General features: G+C 39.5%; 1 protein-coding gene across 1 annotated transcript in view; it reads right to left on the bottom strand.

Annotated features, from left to right (window-relative positions):
- Positions 1-7,451: 7,451 nt before the first annotated feature.
- The window catches only part of LOC123239365, a 20,512-nt gene continuing 9,239 nt past the window's right edge, over positions 7,452-18,724 (bottom strand). Inside the window, exons 5-6 of the mRNA XM_044666640.1 lie at positions 15,823-15,959; positions 7,452-7,910 (exon numbers count right to left, since the gene is read on the bottom strand). Coding sequence (XP_044522575.1) covers positions 7,851-7,910; positions 15,823-15,959 — 197 coding nt within the window. The 3' untranslated portion in view covers positions 7,452-7,850. The remainder of the gene's footprint in view (positions 7,911-15,822; positions 15,960-18,724) is intronic.

The following is an 18,724-nucleotide window of genomic DNA, read 5'->3' as shown; positions in this document are numbered from 1 at the left end:
TTTGAGCACAATAGTATTTCATCACCAACAGATACCTCAATTTGTTCATCCATTCCCCAATCGAAGGACATTCTCTCACTTTCCAATTTTTTGCCACCACAAAGAACTCGGCTATAAATATTTTTGTACAAGTCTTTTCCCTTATTATTTCTTTGTGGTGTAAACCAAGCAATGTTATGGCTGGATCAAAAGGCAGGCATTCTTTTATAGCCCTTTGAGCATAGTTCCAAATTGCCATCCAGAATGGTTGGATCAATTCACAACTCCACCAGCAATGCATTAATGTCCCAATTTTGCCACATCCCCTCCAACAGTCATAACTCTCCCCTGTTGTCATTTTAGCCAATCTGCTAGGTATGAGGTGATACCTCAGAGTTGTTTTGATTTGCATTTCTCTAATTATTAGAAATTTAGAACACTTTCTCATGTGCTTATGGATAGTTTTGATTTCTTTATCTGAAAATTGCCTATTCATGTCCCTTGCCCATTTCATCCTATATTTTAAAAATACTTGAAGTGCATTGAAAGCAGCATTAATCTTTTTGATCTTGTGATTGTTAACCAAGCCAATGTTAAATTCTCTGCTATACCACATGTTCATTAACTACCTCCCATCACCCATTCCTTGATTCTCCAATAAATGATTGGGAGCATGTGTGGCTCTCTCTCTTTCCACCATCAGAGGAGCATGCATACGGAATCCCATGCTGTTGAACCTTGTGTCTCTGAGTCTTTCTTCCTTTATTGTGTTCCCTCTCTCTTAACACCCCTCCACCCATTTTCCCTCAGTCTCCAGCTTCCCTTCTCAAGTGTCCACCCAAGAAGATAATATTTGTGGCTGCTGGACAGCTATACTTCTGAGGTCCTATTGCTGTTAAGGATTGTTAGATTTAAAATGAACATTTCCAAGTTCTTATTTTCTATAAAGTTTATTAATAATCACTTAAATTAGAAAAGGTAGATAAATATAGATTTAAAGTCTCTTTTTTACTCTAAGTCTAACCATGTTTGGTCATTCTGCAGGATTCTCCATCCATCTAACCTGCCTGGTCAGGGAAGTAGAAAGGGAGACCCAGGTGGGGTCTGCCCACACTCTTTTATTTACATTCATGGACGCAGAACTGGCATGTAAAAAATGGGATGAACTAAATTGGCAATCCAGGAGTTGGGGGGGGATGAAATGCCCTCTACACGATCCCCCCTGTGATCCTTTGGGAGATCAGTCTCCCCAGTGGATCATTTAAAAAATAACTATCTTATACCTCTAAAGATCTTCTAGCTAAAAGTACATACAATATTGCACTTTCTAAGAGGAAGCTACAATAGTTAGAGATAATAGGGAAATAAAAGAAGAAGAAAACAAAAAATGATTGATAAGATGCATTGACAAAATGCCAATTAGGGGGTAGTCCCCTTTGGCATGAGTTTACATTCAGAATAAGTATATTCAACCCCATTCAGTTCAGTTCATTATATCCCAAAGTTCATTCTGGATCTTCTGATGCAATGTGTGCATCTGCAGGCATCTTTATGGCACCTTCTCAAAAAGATCCACTTTCTTGATTTGGGAGGTTGGCAAGTTTCTTTTCCTGAAATTTCTCCAAAAGATTTTAAGTCTTGGATTTTAGAATAATTACACAATTCCCCCTGAGAAGGGTGTTGACCAACACCAGAATCACCCTGGAATACATGGCTGAGTTATGAGGTGTATGAAACAATTGTCAAAAGAAAACCAATAACTGCCCCCCCCCAATCCCAAATAAAAGAACAAAAATAAAATTCTAGATAAAATAATAATAATAATAAAGTAAAATAGAATAGAATAAAAATCTTATGTGTATAAGATTCTGAGTAAAAAGAATAAACCTGTAACAGGTCCTTGAATCACTAGCAAGGTCCAATTAAAGTAATTTATGTCCCACAAGCCTATAGGACAATTGCAGTAATATAGCACTTTACCCATTGGCAGCTAGGACTACAGAAAATTGCCAAACTATAAGAGAGAAGGGACTATGTTTCAGCAGCAAATGGGGAAAAAATCATTCTCTGGCCTGATTTTGGCTTCACTGTTAGGGATAGGGGAGCCAGAATAGAAGCCAAAGTGACATGCCTGATAGAAATGTGGCATGGGGAAGACCTGCATCTGATGTATGTCAAACAGCTGCAACCTTGAATCCCAAATAAGTTAAGTCCCTTGTCTTGGCAGAGAATCTCATCAATCCCACTGGGATTGGTTGGTCTCCTTGACCTTTGTGCTCCTTGGCACTGTGCAGGTTAACTTTGTGCTTCCTTGGCACTGTGCAATGGCTCTTTTTTGTTCCCTTCTCCTGGAATCAGATACTGCAAACTTATCCTTCAAGATCAAAAACATTAATACTGATTCCATGTACTTCAAGCACTACAAAGGATAGGAAAAAATAAAAAATAAAATAGCCTATTGCAAATATAAAGGAAAAAAACCATAATTTCATAGTTCACATTTCACGTGACAATGTGTTAGCCAAGGAGAGGCACAACACAAAGGTTTCTCAATCAAAAATGAGATCTATTTCTCTTTTAAATTGGCCATGTCAAATTATTGATTATACCAGTTTATTGGTTATACCAGCATCACCCCTATGAAATGACAGGGAGGTCAGTAGCCCTCTGCAATAACCAGAGACCTCAGATGCTGGGACCTCCCCCACCCAGAGGAACAAGGGACCATCAAGTCAGTGCAGATGGCAAAGCCCCACACTGATCTCTGTGATCTGAAAATCAGCCACAGAATGGACGGAAAACCCAATCAAACCCCCCTGTGAGACTCCCTACTGATCAACATTTTTTTATTATTTAAAGTATTATAATCTATATCTTTAGGATAGCCCCAAGTCTTATAGAAATCCCCTTGTTATACTATAATAAACCAACATTTAATGAGCTAATAGTTCACATACCTGCAGTAAAATAGCAGAAGCTACTCTAATCTTTTCTTCTCTCTGTCTCAAAAGTTTGAAGGACACAACATGGTAAAACCAAAACAAAATACTCTCACTGCACTACTTTCCCACGTTAGACTTATTCCCCCGAATTTGAGGGTTCTCACACTCTAAACCACTTTTGAAATATGCTGAAGGTTCTTTTTATTAAAATAAAACTTAGATAAAGTAGGGTTTTGGTAGCCTTGAAGACAGTTTAGACTAAGTGTAATCCATAAAGAAAATATGTTTTGCATGCCAATTCCTTTGTAATCTTGAGTTCTTCTATGTTTTGATTTTGAAATGTAAAATTTCCCAGCATTTGTGTGACTGTGAGAGAAAAGTATAAAAAATAAAGATTCACAGGAAGTGATCAGAACAGCTTCCGGAAATCCACTGTGTCTCCGACTCTCTCTTTCTTTCTCGGCTAAACCGTCACACCTCTCAAGATAACTGGAACTGTTGAGGCAGGCCCTTGGCACTAAGATCTTGCTCAGGTAGTTGAACAAATACTTTGGGGAGCTCATTATTCAGACCTTCTGTGGAACCCCCCAAGACATCTATAATTGGTGAATGTCTGATTAGGAGATGGTTCCTCAGAATCTCAGCCCTTGCCCACAGACTGGGTGAACGAGTGAAGGACCAGCATCTCACCCTGAAGAGCAGGATTCATTCCTCATCAATACAGGGCTGAGAGATGAGAGGTCTCTTCAAACAGATCAGAGGAACCATGAAGAAGATGGAGTCATGGAGAGGGGAAGAATTCACCTGCACCCAGGGCACAGGAGACTGCAGAAGACAAGATGAACAATTCTTATTGTTAGAAAAAGTACATTCATGATCTCCACATTCAGATGAAGAACTACAGAAGTGGAAACGCATAAGAAAAACAACCACCTGAACATATGGGTTGATGCAGACATGATTGGGGATGTAGACTCGAAACAACCACACCAATGCAACTATCAATAATATGTTAATAAGTCTTGATTGATGACACATGTTAAAACCAGTGGAAATGCATGTTGGCCATGGGGGAGGTGAAGGGGAAAGTAAAAACATGAATCATGTAACCATGGAAAATTTTTCTAAGAAAAATAAAATATTTAAATCAAAAAGAAAAAAAGAAAATGTACATTCATGATTGAAAAGGAAGCCATTAGCTGGGAAACAGGTTGGAGGAAGCTTCAATTGTCAGGCCTCGTACCCAGGGATATAAAGAACAGACACTCATCACAGAGAGCCATATGAAGAATGGAGACAATGGATAAGGCTGTGAATAGCCAGCTTTCTTTTTTCTCTTTTTATTTTATCCTTTACATTTGGTCTTTGTATTGGTTCTAAGACAGAAGAGCTGAGAAGGCCAAGCAATGTGATTTGTACAGGGTGACACAGCCTGGTAACGTCTGAGTTCAGAAATGATGAATAGGCAGCTTTCAAAGAGAGAAATGCAAATTATCAACTAGTATATGGGGATATGATCTCCCTGTATAAGCACTCATTGAAGTCACTAATCACTGGAAAGACTTTCAGACTGATAAAGGATATGTAACAAATGGGTTGGATTTAAGCTAAAGAAGCAAGCAAGCATATATCTCTGCAGTGGATTTTAGAAGAAGTCCAGGAAAGAATCTTGAAGAAGAACCATTAGGGAGGGGACAGAGGAGGAGAATTCTTTGAAGGTTTCTAACTGCCACTCTCCACATCTCTCTGAACCTTGGTTGGGTGAGGGTGTTGGGTGTTGGTTGATCCTGTATGAAGCTGGGACTTCTGAACCTCAAAATTCAGAGATTTTCTGGAAAATCAACTGCTAATATTGTTCTGCCAACTTCATTCAACAACTAAGAAGAGATTTGGTATAGGGCTCTAATTTGAGCCAAAGAGCCCAGACTCCGGGGGGAGCAGGCTCTTGGGACTTTTTTTTGAACCAGCTTGTTCCTTTTACCCTGTTATACCCCTATTTAGTTATTTAGACTAGTAGATATTGTAATAAATGAGTCAAGGGCCTTATGCTGATAATAAGGCTAGAAGGAGGAAGGTGCTAGTTGAAAGAATGGAATGAGCTGTATCTGGGCTGGGCTTGAAACTTGTTATAAATGTATTAAAGATCCAATCCAGGTAACTGAGCGACAAGTGAAACTCTCACTACTAGACACCAGGCTCCTTTAAGATACCAGATTACCAGCCCCTTCCCTGCTAAGGAAGCAGCTTTCTATTGGTGAATGGTAGGCTGACAGGAAGTGGGTGTTGAACTTCCTGCCCTTCAGCAATGGAGTTTGTTTCAGCTGAAACTGGAACCCTTCCAGTTGGCTGACCCTGCTTGGCCTTAGATGGTAGGCAAATAACCACAGAATTCTCTGGTTAAGCCTAAGGGGTTTATTGACAACAGAGTGAAGGGGACAAGGCAGTGGAAAGAGGGTTAGGAAGTACTGAGATCTAAGGATGAAAGGTTTATCTGACTAGGGTTGCTAATAGGTCTTGTTTGGATGGTCTTCTGCTGACCCAGGGCAGGCAGCCCTGGGTCAGAGTAATGTGGTCTCTGGATAATAAATAAACTTGATCAATGACTAAAGGATTTGCCAGTTGTGCTAATAGTATTGGTAAATTGTTCTGCAGGATTGGTTTAAACCCTACTCTATTCTAGGCCTAAGCTACCCATGTTCTCACTCCCACCAACCCGGGGCCCCAGGGAGTAAGGGATAAGTGAGTGATCAGGGGAGAAGTCAGGGAAGAACAGAACCCAGCCCTGGGTCTCCAGGGCTTTATAAACTCTTGGCTCAACTGGCAGTTGGTGCTTTGCCCTATGGCTCATGCCACCATCAACATTCCAACCAGGGAAACCGACAGGTTGCCTCAGGCCAACATGGCAAAGTTACTAATCCTATATTACAATATGAGTTATTGGGGTTTGCGGACAGTTACTGAGATAAAGCTTCAGAAGAGATTCAGTGCTGCTTACCCCAGAAAATAGCTCATTTTGATAGAGTAGCCAAATCTTTACCCTCTATCCTAAATTCCCTTACTCTTTCCTTGAATTTCCCCTGAATTACTTTATCTTTAAATAAATCCCTGATCAGTAACATTAATAATATTGAATAGAATTTTTGAATAGTGATCTCAAAGGGGGGAGGTGTCATTGGGTGGCTGAAGGGAGGACCAGAACACTCTACTCCATCTTGAGGGAAAACCCGTTTTGAGAAGAGGACAGGGGAGATTTGACTGGACATTAGCAGCTCTGAACACTGGACAACGTCCATTTAGGTCTCAAACTATTCCTAACACCTTCCCTTACCATCTCCACAAGAACTCTTCCATTTTGGGGAGTCCCCTCATGAACTACACCCTCTAAAGTCTTCCCAGTAATGGGGTGAAGTAAGCAGCTTTGGCCCATGTACTCCTGTTGGGGGGGTGAATAGAGCTCACCCCAAATAAAATCATCACCACCCCTCTTATAGGGATGAGAGTAGAATCACAAATAGGGAAGTTATTTTCCTCAGTTCTTTTTTTTTTTTTTTTAACAAGTTTTTCTTTTCCTTTTTCACCTGGAAAGAGGCTGATCAGTCAGGGAGAAAATATATGTAATATATCAATAATAAGTTTCAACAAAAGTACTCTAAGTCAACACTAGATAACTGCAAATTCAATTCTCTTTCAGCCTCTGACTCACCCCCATGCTGCTGACAAAGTTGACAGGGGGGAGTATTAAAAAGGTTTTGTGAATAGACTCAATGGATAATTAACTGTTGTTGAAATGGTGACATCACCCTCAAATCATGAACTCCTTACATTCATTAACTCAGTGATACTAGGAGTGGCCATTTTCCCCATGTTAACTTGGAAATAACACAGAACTACCAAAGTAGTGTTCTGGAGCAAACTGATGCAACATGATATAGATACCCAGAGATCTGAATTTTAGAAACCATTTATTACCACTCTCTGGGCAGGGCGCCCCCCCCTCTTAATGGGAGTTTCACTGTTTAAAGGGTAGGTGCAGAATTTATAGAAGTACAGAGGGACAGGAAACCTTCCTGTGGTGGGCTTTCTCAAGGATTTCTGAATCCTTGAATTGGATAGGACTTAAATTTTGTGGAACTTAAAAATTAAGTTCTAAAGTTCCTTTGTAATGTCAAAGACCTACACTTAACATCTGAATTGAGGCCAATGGTCTGGGAAGAAGGTCTGATCAAAGTCAGGAAGGACGTGGAAGGGAGCTTCTTTCCTGGGCACTCTGAGGTACTGTTGTGTTGCTATCCATTCCTTTATCTTGTGTTAAATTTAAATTAATATCAATAACTCCAAGTATCATATTTCATAAGATTTATTAGTAATCAGTTAAAGTAGAAGAAATAAAAGAAGAAAGTATAAACCTTAAGAATGACCAAGTGAGTAAACTTTCCTGCCAAGTTCTCCCCACAGCCTCCACAGCCACGTTCTGGGAAGAAGAGAGAGCAGTGGCGGGGTTACATCAAAATATATCCTCCCTTTGTAACATGAGAAGGAAAATGGGAAGCTAGGAAAGAGAATTCTGGGGAGCAAATTCTACTTACACACTTGTAAGTGGTTGTCAATATTAGGTTAATCCTTCTGTTGTGCCACTTATTTGATCGACATCCCACAAATCCCCAGTCCTTGAAATGTATAATAAAAGCAGTGCAACGTGGTCCGTATGCTCTTTCGGACTCTCTGAGCACTGACCTGCCGACACTGCGCTAAAGTTGTTTCTCTGTGTTCCTTCGATGTCTCCCTCTCTCGTTCTTAATCTTTACCCATTGCCTTCCCACTCTTCAGCTTCCCTCCACAGGTGATCAAACCCACAGGAGAATTTTATGAAGAGGCTGGTCCAGGTTACCGCTCCTGGCGGGTATCACTCCAGAACCCATTAGTGGGATCCTAGCTGAGGGGTTTCAGTAAATGATGAAACATGAAGATATGAAAGATGTAGCTGTTGAACTGTAAAAAACACAGAACTATAAAATAGTCAGAAAAAACATGTCTTTCATTGAGGACGGGAGTTCAGTACTTTCCTCAAGGCCTCCATACAGAGTTGTGCACTACAAAACCCACACAGAGCCCTGAGACTCTGACCACTCTGGCTACTGACCTTGGCAATGCCAACCACACTAGATGGACAGCTCCAAAGGACAAAAGAATTTGGGAAACTTCTATACCTTTTTGGGGCACTGAGGCACAGGGAAAAATGATTGACATTACCATGGATACAAGGAAATGGGAGTGTTCAAACTACAGTGACAGGATATAATCAGGCTTAGGAAAGGAAGCCTAGCAGAGGCTGGGACACAGGGGAGTGGGACAACTTACAATGGACACTAAAAGGGAAACATTCAGACAAAGGCTGGGCTAAGACTCTGACCCTATGGAAGAAACTACTGGAACAAAAGGTATTGAGCATATGCTCAGGCCTGCCAGCTCCCCCTAAGCTAGTTTTATCATTTACTTTAGGGTCTATTGTTCAGTCTGAGACTCAGGGCCATCCTAAGGTTGAGCTGTCAGGCTAAAGAGAAACAGGACACGACTCAAATTTGAACCCAGGACCTCCCATCTCTAAGATTGGAGCTATATCCAGTTAAGGAATCTTGACCTTCTACTAAGAAAGAATTGGAGGGTGTAAAAATAAAGGTGGGAAAAATCGGATACTTTGGTAAATGGTGTACAAAGTATCCTACAGTTTATAGCTTTGAGGTGAAGTCCAAATGTGAACTTCCCTCAAGGCTCAGCACAAGGAATGCTCTGGAGCAGGGGTCGGCAATGTATGGCTCTTTCTGTAGAAGCCATAAAGTCAATTTTTTTTCAGGCGCTGTTACAGGAGTGGCACTGTGAGCACTGTACGGCTCTGACAAAATTACATCTTAAAAAATGTGGCATTTATGGCTCTCACAGCCAAAAAGGTTGCTGACCCCTGCTCTGGAGTCTTTATATATAAAAAAATAGGCTATTTATTGAAAATATTATATGACATAAAAATATAAAGATATAAAAGGATTACTAAGCTACAGGGATCTACTACCACCCAAATCCACTGGATTCACAAGAATCCAATTCAATCTTGGCTTCCCAGGTGAACACTGGCTCCCTGATACCTAAATAACTCCAAATTTTCCTTAATCTATACTACCTATCACTATATCCCTATAAGATTATAATTATTAACTCTAATTCCAGTTATAAAGAGGAGAGATGTCAAATGACTGAGCTGAGGTGTTCACTCAGAGTTTAGAGCCAAACAAGATTTCTGTGGTCTTCTCAATATGAAATCAATAACCAACCTTAGTAGATTTATAACTAGATTCAATTCTAGTGTCTCCCTAGATTGGTAACAGGAAAACACCAAAATCCTTCAAGATCTGTTTTCTTCTTGGTCAAACTCCAGGCAAAGCAGCAGAGAGATCAGAAACAGCAGCTTGTCCCTCTCACTCAAGGGAGCAAGCTGTCTTGAGTTTTCAGTTGGTCCAGCAGGCCTTCTCTCTGAGCATCCCAGAGATCCTTGGCTCAGATCTCTTCCAAAAATCTTCTCCCTCCCCATCCTCCTTATCCCTAGTTACACAGCCATGAATTTATGAGCTTTCCCTGTAATAAGGATTTGGCAAACCTGTGTAGAATCTGTACTTTGTATCCTGAAAGTATTCCTTTGAAGTAGCTCTCTGGATTGCCTCCCCTTGTCTGTCAATGTCCCACATCCATCATGTATCAATGTGTAATGATTTTCTTAATAAATCCCTCAAGCTGGAGCATCAGCTCAGCACTTTGCTCAATCCCTCCATTCTACTATTTGCTTCATTCTTTCATGTCGAGTTATATTCCTTGTCAAGAACCCTGTCTGGGTTTGATTACTCAGGCCCTAACAGAATGAATTCCTTAAAGCTTTTCTGCTAGGGTTGCAAATCAAAATAGCCAGAGGACAAGAAATTTTGAAGATCAGTTCATCTAACTCAATAAAAACAGGTATAAATGCAAAAAGAGTAAAGCTATACAGATATTTTCTACTACTGTTAATGCAAAATTAAATACATGTTTGTTTAGGTGGCATATAGGCTCAGAGATTAAAAAGGTTCCTTAGGAAAGCTGCTCTTTTTAATAAGTATATTTTGTTTCATTGTGGTTATAATGGAAAAATGGCTACTAATTTACCTGATGTTTTGAGCATTTAACAATACGGGATAAGAAAAGCTGCTAGGTTAGAAAGTGAAAAGAACTACCTAATAAAATGGGAAGCTTGGAGTGGAACTTATAAAGCATTAAAGTTAAAAAAAGACTCTCCTCTTCCATTCCAAATGTGAGAAGGCAGGCAATAAGCAAACTTAGTAGACATGAAAAATCAGTGAAGTAGGGGCACCTAGATGGATATTCAATGGAAACAGCTGCAAGCCTAGGAATGGGAAGTCTAGGGTTCAAATCTGAGCTGTCGTGTTTCTCTGACAGTTCAACCTTAGGATGTTCCCCGAGTCCCCACTAGTTGATATTTCTAGAGACAAACTGAACTTGGATACCTCAAATCCCCACTTATTACTTCATCAGAGGGGTTGGACTTCTGCTCAGACCAAGAAATCAGCCAACTGTATTATGAGTCTGAGTCCATGGATAGAATGGACTGAGTAGTAGGGATTAGTTCCTCTATCCCTTCCACATCTTCTCCATGCACTCTTATTCTGTTTGGTAAGATCTATATGTGCCAGCAAAAAACAGGAAACAAGTGACTGCTGTTGTGTAATCTTTTTCTAACCACAGGTACACAAATGATAAAGTTTCCAAGCCAGAAAGAAAGATAGGTTAATTGGCAAGAAGGGTGGGGTGGGGTCCCATAACAAAGCTGGACCTGTGGTCATGACCAGAGGACCCTGAACACTGTAAAAATGTGCAATGAATTGATTATTCAATTCAATAAAATCAATATTATTGATCTTAAACTGATTTAGATACTCTGCTTGTTGTGCTTACAAAGTATCTTCAGTTTATATCAGTGAAGTGAAGCTCATAAGTGAACTTCTCTTCGGGGCCAGGCACAAGGACACTAAGGAGACTCTTGTTACATAAAATAAACTATTTTTTTAAACCCTTAACTTCTGTGTTTGGCTCCCAGGTGGAAGAGTGGTAAGGGTGGGCAATGGGGGTCAAGTGACTTGCCCAGGGTCACACAGCTGGGAAGTGTCTGAGGCTGGATTTGAACCTAGGACCTCCTAGGCCTGACTCTCAATCCACTGAGCTACCCAGCTGTCCCTATAAAATAAACTATTTATTGAGAATATGAGGATAAAAAAAGATTTCTAACTGTAAGGGATTCTAACTCCACCCAAATAGTACTCCCTGGTTCCACAAGGAACCGCTTCTCCTATTTCCACAGGCTATACTGATCCTTCCTGATCTGACTAACCCACATTTTCACTATTCTACAATAAACTAAACACTATTATCCTTATAATTCTTAACTTTGTTTCCAAGTTATAAAAATAACAAAGGCTAGCTAGGTGAGCCTTGGCAAGAACCAAGTTAGGACTCTGAGCCTTAACAGACTCAGAGTCCAAACCAAAGACCAAGTCTTTCTTTGGCCTTCTCAGATATAAAAACAATTTATGAAACAGCGACAGACAGTCCCTAGTGTTTCTCAAGTTGAAAAAGGAAAATCACTTAGATCCTTCAGGTTTTTCCCTCCTTTCCTTCTACCTCAGTCAGTGAGGAGTGAGAGAAAAGATGTCACCTGCTCCCAGGACTCTGAGAGAGAGTAACTGCTAACTCCCTCAGAATAACAGTCACACTCTGAGAATGTAAGTGCCACAGAAAAACCATTAGACTGTCAACATTTGGAACTAACACTCAGTCTCAGATCTGCTTCAAACTCCAATTCTTTCTCAAGCTAGCTTCTCTACTTCTTATCTCTAAACTAATATAACAAAACTTAATTTCTAATATCATCCTTATAGCACTGTGAGAGCACTTCCTTTATACCCCAAAGAATTAGACAAATTTTACACCAGTACAAAAATAGTACAAAATAGTCAAACCCCTCAAAGAATAGAGGCACCCAGAAGCAATATTCATTGGTTAGGTCAACTAGGAAGCAACCTATATTTGATTAAAGAAATCTTTTGACCATGACTTAAAAATCACTTCATGGAAAGGGAGGAAGTAGTGATGCCTAGGCTAAGAGTGGAATGTGATGAGTGGTACCAGGTTCTGAACTAAAGGTCAGGCATCGTGATGTATAATGGATCACAAGTGAGGGTGCCTGAGAAGGGTGGGGCTGACTCTAAGGCCTTTGCAAAAGCATTTATTTCCTTAACCCAGAATATTCACAAAAGCCTACTAACAAATTCATGACTTATGCTAACTATCTTAGAATTACAATTATGATTATCTCAAGACTACTGATCTAATCTTCATATAAGGGGGTAAAGGGATTTTTCTCTCATAGTGCAAATTAACTAGGGAATGGCTAAAAAAATGTAATAGATAAAATGCCAGTTAACAGGAAGAATGACTAGCATTAGGATTTCAAAGATATAGTCTTTATAATGGTAGTATTTTCTGCTGTGATAATTGGATTACCCATTTTTGGATTTGATCACCAAGTGTGAGAGTACCTCCAATCTTGGGAGGTCCTAATCCACGTGTGCTGGAGTGAGTTACAAATCAGAATCGACTGACCTGTCCCCTAGGCATTCTGTGAGAATCATCTGTTGTGATTGGACACGCAGGCTAGGGGAGGGCACTGGAGGTGATGCATGGGTGACCTCTTTAAAAAGAGGGAGTTGAGGGAGTGAAGGTCTTCTGGTTTTGTGAAGGGGACCTTAGGGAGCTTTGCTGGTTTGTGACCAAGACTGTTCCACGTGGTGAGTTTAAAGACTGAATCTTCCTGAACTTCTATTAAGAAACTTCTTTTTATAGACTCTATGAATGAAGTTTGCTCCATTCACCTCTGGTCCTCAGGCCCTTTAACCCTCAGCTGGGGGTTAAGATCTACCCAGATTAATTAGTGGGATAGATTCTTATTTCCTTACTTCCTCTCTCTCTTCTCATGTAAATAAACTTCCATAAAAGTCAATTTTGATTTGAGATTATTCTTAATTGAGGATTGATAATAGTTCAATCCTCTGTTGACCATCTTTTAATATATTGAACCCATAAAACCCCTTTTTCACCCTTACACTGCAGAGTATGAGATTTGATTTATTTAATGAGGGCTCCTCTCTGGGACAGCCTATGAAGTCTGTGCTACAGCAAAACACCATTCCTAGTGATTTGGAGACATTGAATCTTATCTCCAGCATAATGTGTCCAGTTAAGGATGAACTTAAGGTGAAGTCAGTCCTGTAATCATTCCCTGTACACCACTTCATTCCAGAAAGAATGTTGTTTACAACTGATCATACAACTCTTCTTCTTTATCATTTCATATTTTATTTTTTGACAATTATGTGTAAAACAATATATGACCTTAAAAAATTTTTGAGTCTTGGATTTTCTCTCACACACCCAAAAGATGTTAAGCAATCTTATATAGATTTTGCATGTGCCATCCTATAAAACATTTTCCCATATTGAGCCTTCTGTGGAACTAAACTCAAACAAAACAAAAATTTTAAGTGAAAAAATTTATCACCTATGGTCTGGATTCAGACTCCATCAGTTCTTTGGAAATGGGTGAAATTTTTATTATGAGTCCTTTGGTATTCTTTTGGATTATTCTATTGTTGAGAAGAGTTCAATTCACAGTTGTTCCACATACAATATTGTTCTCACAATGTGCAATATTCTCCTGCTGTTTCTAAGTTCAGTCTGTATAAGTTCTCAAGTTTTTCCAGGTTTTTAGGCAGTGCTTCTCCTCATTAATTATAAAACAATAGTATACCATTACAATCATATGCCACCATTTACTTAGCAAATTCTCAATTGATAAGCTTCCTTTTACTTTCTAATTTTTTCATCACCCCAAAAAGAGCAGCTTTAAATGATTTTTTAAAAATACCTAGAGGTCCTTTTCTTTTCTTTTTTCTTTTTTTTTAATGCCCTTTGGACGTAGTTCCAAATTGCTCTCTCCAGAATAGTGGAAACAGTTCAGAAAGCCCCCAAAAGTTCATTAGTATCTCAATTTTCCTACATCCCCTCCAACATATGAGGTGGGGTGCATCTGGGTAGCCCAGTGGATTGAGAGCTATGCCTAGAGACAAGAAGTCCTGTGTTCAAATATGGTCTCAGACACTTCCTAGCTGTGTGACTCTGGGCAAATAACTTGACAAGCATTGTCTAGCACTTGCCACTCTTCTGTCTTAGAACCAATACATAGAATTCATTCTAAGGCAGGAGGTAAGGGTAAAAAAAAAGATATGGGGTGATCACTCAGCCTTATTATAATTTACATTTCCCTAAATAATAGTGATTTATTAGTGAGGAAAATACGCACAACTTAAGCATGTTGATTAGGCTTTTCCGCACTATGAATCCTCTGATATGAAATAAAAGATAGGATCCGGGCTAAAAGCCTTTCTCCAGGGAATCCATCTGGAACTGGTCTGTTCAGAAGACATTTTCTCATACTGAACAAGCTTAAGACTCTTCATTTCAATGTCTTTCTTCAATCATGACAGTAATATGATTTTTCTCCCAAAGGAATTCTTGCTTAGGAATAAGAGATGATTGTTGTCTGAAGGGCTTACCACATTTATAATATTTCTAAAGTTTCTCTCTAGTGTGGATCCCCTTATTTTAAATAATCTGAAAGTAGCAAGTATAAGCTCAGTCTCACTCATGAGGCTTCTCTCAAATGAAGATGTTCTGACATGAAACTGTGGAGCTTTATATGAAAGCCTATGCAAATTAATGATATTCACAAAGTTTCTATCCAATGTGGATGTTCTGATGTCTGGCAAGAATCCCTCCATGTGAAAGCCTTTCCACATTGTTTACACTCATAAGGTTTTTCTCCAGTGTAGATTCTCTGATGACTGGCAAGATGGCTCCTATCTGTGAAAGCCTTTCTAAATGTTTACATTTATAAGGTAGTGTGGATTCTCTGATGTTTGGTAAAAGAGCCCTTCCATGTAAAAGCCTTTCCACAATGTTTACATTCATAAGGTTTCTCTCCAGTGTGGTTGCTCTGATGTGCAACAAGAGTGGCCTTCCATTTAAAAGCCTTTCCACACTCTTTACATTCATAAGGTTTCTCTCCACTGTGGCTTCTTTGATGTTTAGCAAGAGAGCTGCTATCTAGGAAAGCCTTTCCACAGTGTTTACATTCATAAGGTTTCTCTCCTGTGTGGATTCTCTGATGTATGGCAAGATCACAACTCCATTTGAAAGCCTTTCCACAGTGTTTACATTCATAAGGTTTCTCTCCAGTGTGGATTCTATGATGTTTAACAAGAGAGCCCCTGTCTGCAAAAGCCTTTCCACAATCTTTACATTCATAAGGTTTCTCTCCAGTGTGGATTCTCTCATGTCTGGCAAGAGAGCTCCTCCGTGTTAAAGTCTTTCCACAGTGTTTACATTCATAAGGTTTCTCTCCACAGTGAATTATTTGATGTGCAGTAAGCTCAGAGTTCTGACTGGAAGGTTTCCCACCTTTATTACTCATAGAAATCATCTTTACATATTTCCTTTTGGGATGTCTAAAGAGGTCTAAACTCCAGCCCAAGGCCTTTCCTCCTTGGTTACCTTGATACATGGGCATTTCCAGAGGTTTCTCATGCCACTGAATAAGTCCTACTTCTTCAGCAAAGCATTTGTTATATTCACTATCCTGACAAGAGTCATTTCCTGAGGTCAATTTCTTATACTGATTTAGGACTAAATATTGGCTGAATTTCTCTGTCATCTCATCAAATACACCATCACTCTTTGGATTTTTATTTACCTTGCTATTAAAGTCAACAATTTCTCTCAAAATGAAGTCACAGGGATGCTCATTCATGCATCTTTGGGGGCCATATCCTTCCACCAAAAGGCTTGGCATTGTAGTGATCTCCTTCACTTCAAAAGTAGTCTCAGCCTCTGAAGAAAACAAATAATGATATAAACATAGAAGGAAGAACAGAGAAAAAGAATTACTTTCCTCTAAAGGCAGAAAGTGAACTGATTTTTATTTCATTTCCCCAGGCCAAAAAGAGTTTTCAAATTTAAACAAGAGAAATCAGTCTTTGGATACACCATTTCATCATATGTGAAAGATGGATGATTTTAGTAATACTTTCTGTAAGATGGTAATTGGACCTGTATCTGGGGTTGGTTGAACCCCAAGTCTGTTTTTGATGACTCCTCCCAGGCACAGAGAGCAAAATGGCTTCTCTTGGTCCTGAGATTCTTTTACACACAATCTGACTGCTAGTTTTCAAACAGTAACAGGTTTATTATAGATGATAATTTGATTAGGGAAGAGTTGAAGGCTAGGAGATTCCCTATCACTAATAAGGTTCTACCTTTCCCAGACCACTGACTTTGAAAAAGGTTGCTTCAGTCCCCAACAAGGTTGGGGCTATGCTGACTTCCTCTCTGCCTCAATTCCCCTGTACTGCCTAGCTACCGAAGGCTAATCCAATACAAATGGTCTTTGCCAAAGCCAGAGATAGTTGTTGAATCAGGAGCTGGTACCAGGAGTGACCCAGGCACCCAGGTGTAAACAAAGCCCACAGCGGTAACTCAGAAGTCCAGGTCACTATCTTGGGTAGTTTCTCTTGAGAGATCAATAGATGTTACTTTGATGTCTGGGATCAATCAGGGACACAGAACTCGAAGTAGGGGATTTGGATAGGTCTCACAATGGTTCAGGAGAGAGCATAGTTCAGGAGCTATTTATTTCTCCACAATCTCCCACTCTCTCCCCACAGTTGACCATTAACCAACTCAGAATCCTACCCCAGGATTCAGAGATCTCCCCCTGTACATACTGGTTTCTTGCATTCCATCAAACTTCTGTCTCTCCACTATGGTCCTAATCCTCCCTATCATTTCATATACAATGACAATGAAACCTCACAATGGACCCAGGACACAGGCAGGCCCAAGATTCTTTTCATATTTTACAACTCATGTCATGAATAAAGAATGGAGGAATGACCTGGCCAACTTCCTTGCAGATAAGACTACAAATCAAACCCTATGCCTGAACATGCTTTGTCCAGAGTATTGGACAGTGTTTCCCCAATGCCCTTTCTATCTTTCCTAAAAAGTCACACTTTGATTATTCTTATAATTTTGTGAATCTCAGGTAACCTTCCAGATATTCTGTTCTCATGATTTTGGATATACTATTAAATAGTCATTTTTGGTAAATTTACATACTAAGCTGAGAAACAACTTCACTCTTTTCAATTCTCATGCAGCAATTTTCAAAGTGGAAGAAGATAAGTTTTCTTTTTTTCTCTACACATGCCAATATATTATGCCATTTAGTGCAGATACACTATTCATCTTAATTTATGGTCTACTATATACTATGTCTCATATATATCTCATACTCTATAATGAATCCATCATCCATCTCTTGGGAAATGAACAACATGCTTCAGTTGTAAGAGTTTATATTTAGGTTTTATGCTAAATATGAGAATTCTAAAGTAATACTGTAGTCACCGATTTAAAATATTATCCCTTAAATCAAAAAGACTATAGCAGCATTATTTTACAATGAAGTAAGAAAGAGTGAAAGTGGGAAATATAAGAAAATACTGCCTAGGTAAAAATACTCTAAATTTAATCCTACTGTCTCTAGACCACAAACGTGAATAAAAAGTGAATCTCACCAGAATCCAAAGTCCTAATTAGGAAGCTGAAATCCGAAGAGCCAGGAGACACTGAAGAATCTGCTGAGAACCTTCAGTGCACACAAGGCTAACACTGCCAAGAATCTCACTAGAACTCACGCTGTAGGGAATGTCCCACCAAAACATCACCAATCAGAGAGGGTCTCCTCACAGAAGAACCAAGGCAGGAATTACTCCACTCACCACCTCAGGATCCAAGGGAAGTGTCTCTTTAAGTACCAAGGCAGGAATGACTTCAAGCCAGAAGATCCAGAGAAGAAAAAGCCCTGAATCCAGGAAGCTACGTCCTTTCTATGGTCCTTTTACCATGTCACTTCTTGTCTCTTCCCCTCTTCACAGGAACCAACCATACCTTCCAAACTGCTTGGTCCTACTTAGGGCTGGGCAATCCCTTTTGGAGGTGAGTTTTTGATCTGTGAACTCTTCCACCTAGTGACTGGTAATTGTTAAGTAGGGGTGTTTTAAGTTTTTGATTGATTAAACTAAAGATTGTTGATTGATTACATTAGAAATAATTCCATCTTCACACAGTGGTGGTCTGCCAGCCACCTAGTCTAGCACTCCCTTCACTACAAAAAATTAAAAATCTTTTGGGACAATAGCTTTTATACACTGCTCTCACCTCACTCACCTGGACAAAAGCTCCTTGAATCTTTTTGCTCTAGCAGCCATGGTGCTTCCCCTTGCTGAAAACAGGAGATAAAATTTTCTCTAGGCTTTGGAAGCCCTGGACATAAGAAAGAAGCAAGGGCTCAGGAGGGAAACATTTTAAAAATTCTTAATGGAAAGGGGGCATGCAAATAAAGCCTACAGAATGGTTTCTGTTGTATTCACTGTTGGGACATCAACATTGACGAATTGACAAAAATAAGAGTATCAAACTCACAGGGATGTTATGAAATTAATGATAATTAGGAACTTCTTTACCCATCAATGGACATAGAACAGGTATTTTGAAATGCTTATTCCCTTTCTTTCCATTCCTATCATGTGGCC

Source organism: Gracilinanus agilis, chromosome 3, assembly GCF_016433145.1.
Source record: "Gracilinanus agilis isolate LMUSP501 chromosome 3, AgileGrace, whole genome shotgun sequence".
NCBI classification, from domain to species: Eukaryota; Metazoa; Chordata; class Mammalia; order Didelphimorphia; family Didelphidae; genus Gracilinanus; species Gracilinanus agilis.
Note: the sequence above shows the minus strand (reverse complement) of the source record. Positions and strands in the feature narration are given on the sequence as shown.